We start from the raw sequence: 8,139 nt of genomic DNA on the forward strand, positions 1-8,139 counted from the left end.
CTTGGGTCCATTCAAAGAATTACCCACCCAATATTGATGTACATTACTGTGGCAATAGACTATGCCACTAAATGGTTTAAACAAAAGGTTTTAAGGGATAACATTGCAATAATTTTGGCATTATTATGACAACATCATATATAGGTTGGATGCCCAATTGAGATTGTGTGAGACCATGGCTCACACTTTATAAACTTAACTAGTCATTGAGTAGCTAATGAAGGAATTTCTCATACAACACAAAATGTCCACCACCTACCTGAGGTGTAATGGCCAACAAAAAGTACAAATAAGGTAAAAAAGATTCTCCTCATCAAGCAAATCAATGAAAAGGAATGATTGAGATAGATCATAAAAAGATGTAGATGGACTTGTGGGCTTATGAGGATGTCCTACAAGCTAACATCAAATCACCCACCTTTTTCATCATCTTATGGCCTTAAGGCACCTGTTCTAATAGAATTCTCGGTTCCTAGCTTGGGGTTGTAGTAGAGAATGGATTGGGGATGTGAAAATCCTTTCTGCAACAAATGGTAGCCATAGACGAGACAAGGTTGAGGGCTCAATGATTGCAAAAATAATGTATATCTTGGCCTACTTTAATTAATTTTCAGTTTTGTCTTTGCCAGCCTCTTTTATTTAGTGGAAGGAGCAATCTATGACACTCACAATCCTGGAATTGTATGTTTCGTATTAGTTTGGTCATAACAATTTTTGACTAGAATAGTATATTCGACAATAAGGGCAGCTGGAAGATCAAACATGTGAATACTTTCCAATTAAAGAAATTCTGGGGCACAATCATATAGACAAAGAAAAACAAGAACCTCCTACAACAAGCTCATCAACACCATTCATAGCCCATGAAGCTAAAGAACTTAGTAAACAACAAGCACACTAGGAGAAAGATGTCACTTAACAACCTTATCAATTTCAATGTTAAGGACACCATGATGATTGGAGAACTTGCTTTAAGAAATGAGTCTCCTCTTGCTCATTCATCATTGCCAATTCCTTGGTTCCCTTTCCCTACGAAGAGAGGGGATTCGGACTTCTCCATAGGGATGTGGCCTTTCCCACTCCTCCATCATTGTTCTACATCTTTTCTTGCTCTCATCCACCATGGAGAGCGTTGGGATGGGGCTGATCTGACTCAAGATGTGGGCATGCTCTTGGGAGTACTACTCATAGTGCGTATACAAAAAATTGTAGTCCCTTAAAATTTACATAAAGGTACATGAATCAAGTACAACGCGCAACGAATTGTATGATGCAGCATACAAATCAACAAGTGACTTCATGCTACAATTAATGATGTCAAGAGGCCAATATTATTTTAAGCATGGCATCATGAGGGCATATTATTTGGTGACAAGGAGAAAATAGGCATCACTTTCTGACCTCAAAAGAGTTATTTGTTACTTTGCTATAGCACACTACCAAACAAATAACTAGTGACCCAAGGATATCTGTCCCTAATGAACTTTTATTGGAAATTCCTATCAATTAGTTTCATGCCCTTTGAATTACACAATTTAACCCAAGCTAAAATAGCCCCCTGTGAAAAATTAATCAAATTAAGGTTCCCCCAAAATGAAAATTATTAAGCTAAGTTAGTGAAAAATTAATCAAGGGTCCTTGCCATTCGTGCTACCATCTCTTAATCCCCGCTTGCTGTCACCTCCCATCCGCTATGCCTTGCCACCCTCTGCCTTTTCTCCCTTGCCTTCCCTCGTCGTCCCTCCCCTTCCCTCACCACCACTCTTTCCCTTTCTCAATGCCTGGCCTCCCCCTTGTCTCATTGTCTCTCCCTTCCTCTCCCCATCTCTATGCCTAGCCTTCCTTTCTCTGCCCCTCTTAGCACCTCGCCTCTCCCTTCACCACTGCCTCTCTCTCCTTTCCTCCCCCCCTCTTCGTGCCTAGCCTCACCATTCCTCTCTTCCTTTGCCTAGGCTCTCCCTTCCTCACTCCCTCTCAACGCTTGGCCTCTCTCTTTCTCTTCTCCTTTGCTTGGCCTCTCCCTTCCCTCATTGCCTCTCTCTTCCTTCCCCTCGGTTGGCCCCTCCCTCCCTCACTGCGCCCCTCATTCTTGGATTGTATTTTTGGCTTAACTAAATGGCTGCAAGTTGCATGTGGCTATGCTCTTCGCAAGAAAATCATGCATTTTATGTCATGGAATAGCTTTGGCCTTACTTCACATTAAACATAGGTTGATTGTGTTGCACCCTGCCCAAGCCTCATATCTTGCTCCTTTGCCTGGTGCCTCTGTTCCCCACCTGGCCCAGGAAGAGCTCTAGTTCTTGACCCTGCCCAAGACTCCTCTCTTGCTTGCTCCTCTGCTTGGTGCCTCCAACCCCCCACTCTCTCCACTGTTTAACCCCCTTGCTTGCCCTCCCTGTTAAGGATTACACTGGCATCCCCTCGTTAGTTGATGTTAGTTTACTTTATTTTAGTTTAGTTTGGTTTATTAAGCTAAGTGCTAAGTGCACTTAGCTTAAGATGAATTACTTTGAATTAATGTCAATTCTTAAGTTGGCATATGATTTTTTATATGGGAAAATTAAAAATGTTGGCTTTGTTAGGTAGTATGGTCATCTTGAGTTATAGATCATAAGTTATAGAATTTAAAAGAAAGTGTTCCCATTTATGTACCAGACGATTCCATGGGGAGAAAACAAATTACCATTGCTCTGTGTGTATTCAAAATGTATAGGAATGGCAAAGAAGGAAAGAATGGAAACGCTATTTATGATTCAGAGGCATTAGACACATATCCATTATGAACTCGCAAGTTGCTCTGGAGCGAAACTGCATAGTGCAAAGAGGTCATGGCTGAGGTTAAAGAATGGGTTGGAAAGGTAAAGGGAGGGAGGAAAGGTAGAGAGATGAATAAGACATTTTGTTGGAGATATGAAGATAGAGAAGGTGTTAGGAAACATAGAGAGTGAGATCCTAAGCGCTTGGAGATGGAGGGGAAGAGTTCTTCAAGTGCATCTTGTGCGAAGCGTTTCCACGGAGTGGTGGTGCCATACCCAGTGCAAGGCCACATAAACCCGTGTCTGTCCATAGCCAAGGTGTTGGTCCCAAAGGGCTTCACCTTCACATTTGTGATCACAGAGCACATAGCTTCCAAGCTAGCTCCTTTCGAAAGTGATGAGTGTTGTGCCATCAGATTTGTGAGCATTCCTGATTGCCCTCCCCCCTCGCACTCTCGTGGAGGAGGAGGAGGCTCTAGTGCCTCTGCCTTTCTGGCCATCCTCGAGTCCATTCATGGCATGCGCAATCCCTTCGAGGAGCTTCTCCCTCACCTCCTCCCTCCTGCTTCCACCCTTCCTTGTTTCCTCTTGGCCGATTCCTTCGTCACCTGGTCTCACGACGTTGCCACCCGTTTTCGCATCCCCTGGTTCGCCTTCTACACCTCAAATGCTCACTCCTTCTCCACCGCCCTCCACTCTCCTGCCCTCGTTGCAGCTGGATTGTCTCCTGTTCAAGGTACGCTGCTTTTGCGTGCTCAATCAATTCTACAGTGGTGGGTTTTCTATGTCTTCCCTAGCGTAAATGTTAGCTCGCTTAAGAGCACTCGATGGGTTTTCCGTGCATTCTCCACGTGAACTTCCTTCTCTTTGGCAGACCCCGATTTCATCATCGATTCCATTCCTGGTATCCTTCCTCTGCGTGCCGGAGATCTGCCTGGTTCGATCCGAAACTTTCCGGACTTTGCAATGGATCATGTGAAACATATGCACGAGGCAGCTGGTCTCATCCTCAACACCGTGTACGAGATCGAAAGCGGTACTCTGGATGCTATTGTAAAGAGGGGTCTTCACGTTTATCCGATCGGCCCTTTGCTGCTCATGGCTGGGCCTTCTCCGTCTCGGACGGGAACTCTATGGCCCGAAGAAAGAGATTGTCTACAGTGGTTAGATACTCTCCCCCAGTCCTCTGTTTTATACGTTTCCTTCGGAAGCATGGCCACGATGGATCTCAAGCAAATGAAAGAACTTGCTGAGGGTCTAGAAGCAAGCGGGCAGCCATTCCTCTGGGTCATTCGTCCGAACGCCTCAGAAGAGTCTGTCTCAGACGTGCTGCCAGAGGGTTTTTTAGAGCGAACAAAGGGTTGGGGCCGCATCATTTCATGGGCTCCTCAAGTGGAGGTATTGTCACATCTATCGGTGGGTGGTTTTCTTACGCATTGCGGATGGAATTCGATAACAGAGAATCTTTCAACAGGGGGACTTCCGATGATTTGCTGGCCACATGGTGCAGAGCAACACCTGAATGCGAGGATGCTGGTAGACGAGTGGAAGGTTGGGCTGGAGCTGCGAAAAGAGGAAGGGATGGTGAAGAAGGGGGAGGTGGAGCGGGCGGTGAAGCAATTGATGCAGGGAAAGGAGGGAATGGAGTTGAGGAAGAGAGCCCTGCAGCTCAAGGAAACTGTTTGTTTGGCTGTGGGAGATGGAGGCTCCTCTAAGAATTACTTAGAGGCTCTAGCGCTACGTATCGAGGAGAGCATCGTAGGATAATTGCTTTGCACCTATGACTATGCGGATTACATGTTTTTCTTCTCTTAAGAGACGAACCGCATAGACATTGAATAGACGAATTTGATAGTATGTTTAAACCTCGACGGTGTTTTTGTTGGCTTGGAGCTTGATAGCTCGTCCTCATGGGGAGGCATATATTGCTCTAAGGTTCTAGTAGCATCACTCTATTGGTTGGGTGGCGCGAATAATGCAATGGGATTGTCCCATACAATCAACTTCTTTGAGTGGTCGTCTCTGCATGCAACAATACGTGGCAGCTTAGAGACTCATAGTGCACGTGGCCGTGACCTTTGAAGACTCTTGTGGGTTTTGGTTTCTACAATCATGTATTGTCATTTGCCTCCTTGCTTGGACCATTCAACCGACCTGCTGATAGTCTTGTGTGGTATGAGAGTCCGTTCTAGATATAGAGTAGAGTAGAATATATGATGTGCTGTGTGTGTGTGAGCTCCTACGAGGAGACTACAGCATAGTCATTATGGTGTGTATCCGACTGTGTGTTGTGATCATTTGTCAAGCCTTTGTAGCTATATGCTTTGCCTTGTAAACTGCAACAAACCCAGTAGGGGTGCGCAGTCTTTTCGTGAAGACTTTTATATTTTATGCAATCTTTTGTTACATGAATTCTCTTTGTTATCTTGGCTTGTATCTTCAATTCTCTTTGTTATCTTAAGTTTTTTGTTGTTTTTTTTTGTTCCTTTTAGACTTCGTTCTAGGATCCAACCTTACATGTGGTCATCATTACCACCCAATTCGTGAGTGAGTGAGTGAGAGAGAGAGAGAGAGAGAGAGAGAGAGAGATAGATGTGCATAGGACTGTGTGAACCATCTCTAGAGGTTTCAAAGCTCGCTTGTCAACTTGCTTACCTCCCTGTGCTGCTTCCCTCAGATGCAAGAACTACAACTTCCTTGCTTGCTATCCAAATTAGACAAGCCATCCACCATGTGTTCTCATAACGCTAGCCACATCACATCCACATTCAGACGACTGTATCTAAGATGCGCCGAGTCACCAAGAGGGGTTGCCTATGATGGAAGAGAAAGCTCAGAGCTTGTAGATGCCATTATCCACCATGCCATCCTAGACAACTTGGTGGGTTACTTTGTCCTAATGGCCACAGAATCTTTCTTAAACTCTACACGTGTGCTAAGTTTACATACTTCATGAACTAACAACAAATGAAAGCTGAGTGTTGGACGATACAATACTTGGGAGGAATGCTTCCCCCTGCTGCCATTTGGAATGTCGAGCTTTCCTTCTTGAATTGGAATTGTAGGATAGTCTCTAATATAGATGTGGCATGACTTCAACCAAAGGTCTTTGAACAGCTCACTAGATAAACAGGTGCCTAAAAGCACCACTATGGAGTATTCGTTCCCATAAATCATCAACGGTCAAGGAAACCCTCTCTCCTCTTGAAGAAAATGGAGCATGTAGGCTCTCTATATGAACAAAGGTTATAGTAGTTGGAAACCGGTACCCTTGCCTTGACTAGGGCATTGGCTCCAATAGTGACCCTTTGTGCCACAATGATTGCATGTGCATTCCGCCTTCAAGGCCACTCTCACTACCATTCTTCTGTTGTAGTGATCTTGCTCCTTTATTATGAAAAAAACTCCTATGTATGTACATTTTTTGTAACTCCATAAAAATATAAAAATCCCTTCCGTTGATCGCACGTACTATCTTAATTATTGCTTAGTGGCCCCTCTAGGCAATGTTCCTAGTCACCCAAAGACCAAGTGTGAGCTATTTGATGGTGCAAGCAACTACATGACACCTGAGAAAGGATTATTCTTCAATCTTCGCCCCAACCGGAACTCAAAAGAGAATGTTGTGATGGGGGATAATGCACCCCACAAAATTGAAGAAATCGTTAACATACCTTTGCACAGTAATGCAGGCTCCACAGGGAGTATTGGAGATGCATTCTATGTCCCAATAATGGCACATAACCTTCTTTCTATTGGACAGATGATTGAGAGTGATATGGAAGTTGTTTTCAACAAGTATGGATGCCCCGTAAGATGTGGGAGTATGGGCATGATTGACTAAGACATGCCTATATAAGATATAAAATAGTGAAGATGGTTGCACATGTGGTACTTTACAGTCAAGCATGTCAAAAAGGGTCAAAAGCATACTATATTGCAATCAACATGAGATCAATAAGAGTGTGCGTGCGTGCACTCACGCACATGAATAAAGAGTGTGCGAGGAGTGATTTTTTCGAGCGAGTTTTGGAGTGAGTTTTTTTTGGCAACCCACTATTTCTTGTTCCACTTATTCCAGTTAGTCTTCTCTCTCTATCTCTCTCTCTCTCTATGACATCTCTCTCAACTATTCAAGGTTGACTCCACCTGTGTTCAACACTTGGATCATGGGATATGCCTTTGAGGCATCTTGGGATTGTTCCTACCACATTAAAACTTCTCTCTCTCTCTCTCTCTCTCTCTCTCGTAGTCCCTCCCAATCCTATGTGTGTGTGCGTGAAACTCTCTCTCTCTCTCTCTCTCCCCCCCCGTGTGTGTGTGTGTGTGTGCATATAACTGTGTGTGTGTGCGTGCACATATCACTCTCTCTCTCTCTCTCTCTCTCTCTTTGTGACATCTCTCTCAACTATTCAAGGTTGAGTCCACCTGGGTTCAATACTTGGATCGTGGGATATGCCTTTGAGGCATCTTGGGATTGTTCCTACCACATTAAACATGCTCTCTCTCTCTCTCTCTCTCTCTCTCTCTCTCTCTCTCCCCCCCCCCAACCCTCTGTGTGTGTGTGTGTGTGTGTAACTCTCTCTCTCTCTCTTCTCTCTCTCTCTCTCTCTCTCTCTCTCTCTCCTTCTGGGTCTGTGTGTGTGTGCGCACGCGTGCGCATATAATGCTCCTCCCCTCCCCTCCCCCTCTCGCTCTCTCTCTCTCTCTCTCTCTTATTGTTCTTTAGCAATTGTACATGGCATGTGGTTTGTAAATTCAAAAGCCTTGCATTCTATTTTTGCATGATGGGGTTTTGCAATCATTGGCTAATTAATATCGATGGTATAGGATTTGTGCTCCAGTTTTGTGTAAGAAGAAGAAACCATTAAGAACAACAATACTTTCATGAAAGAAGAACAAGCAATGCATTCTACTCCATGCTAATCACACATTTTTTTGGTGAATCGAACCCAACATTACAAAGGACACAATACTCCAAATTTCTCCATGATATTGGTGTATGATACATAATTGCGCTTGGAATTATGTTCCAAGCAGGGATGTTTTTATCGAAGCTATGCTTATATATTAATATAAAATCTTGGCGAAAGTTTTCAAGCTCATTTTTAAAGTTTCACAATATTGGTAGAATGTAGTGATTTTTTCAACATTTTCTTTTGAATTTTGAAGGAAAATATGTAAATCCTGGCGAAACTTTATATTTTTTTGCATAAAATTTTCAAATCCTGGCGAATGTTTCAAACATTTATTTTTAATAAAGCATAACAACTTTCAATGCCAATATACAAATTTAGCTTCTTAACGAAAAAATCATAACGAAAAAATCATCCATGGTTCCAAGGAAAAAAGCAAATAAATAGTTTTGCTACATATTTGCGGT

General features: G+C 43.4%; 1 protein-coding gene across 1 annotated transcript; it reads left to right on the forward strand.

Moving 5' to 3' along the window:
• Positions 1–2,946: 2,946 nt before the first annotated feature.
• On the forward strand, positions 2,947–4,528 carry LOC147889449 (UDP-glycosyltransferase 85A7-like). The gene is made up of 2 exons (XM_087391542.1): positions 2,947–3,492; positions 3,631–4,528. Exons 1-2 carry the CDS (start codon positions 2,967–2,969, stop codon positions 4,521–4,523), a joined length of 1,419 nt encoding a protein of 472 aa, XP_087247668.1. The 5' UTR covers positions 2,947–2,966; the 3' UTR covers positions 4,524–4,528.
• Positions 4,529–8,139: the final 3,611 nt, after the last annotated feature.

Source organism: Dipteris shenzhenensis, chromosome 20 (assembly GCF_047967505.1).
Source record: "Dipteris shenzhenensis isolate YYH24624 ecotype China chromosome 20, Dip_SZ_1.0, whole genome shotgun sequence".
Lineage (NCBI taxonomy): Eukaryota > Viridiplantae > Streptophyta > Polypodiopsida > Gleicheniales > Dipteridaceae > Dipteris > Dipteris shenzhenensis.

What these genes read in the sequence shown, in the direction of transcription:
- LOC147889449 (XM_087391542.1), top strand. Translation starts at nt 2,967, where the DNA reads ATGGAGGGGAAGAGTTCTTCAAGTGCATCTTGTGCGAAGCGTTTCCAC. An exon ending in TGGATTGTCTCCTGTTCAAG is followed by an intron (nt 3,493 to 3,630) that starts GTACGCTGCTTT and finishes TCTCTTTGGCAG; the next exon opens with ACCCCGATTTCATCATCGAT.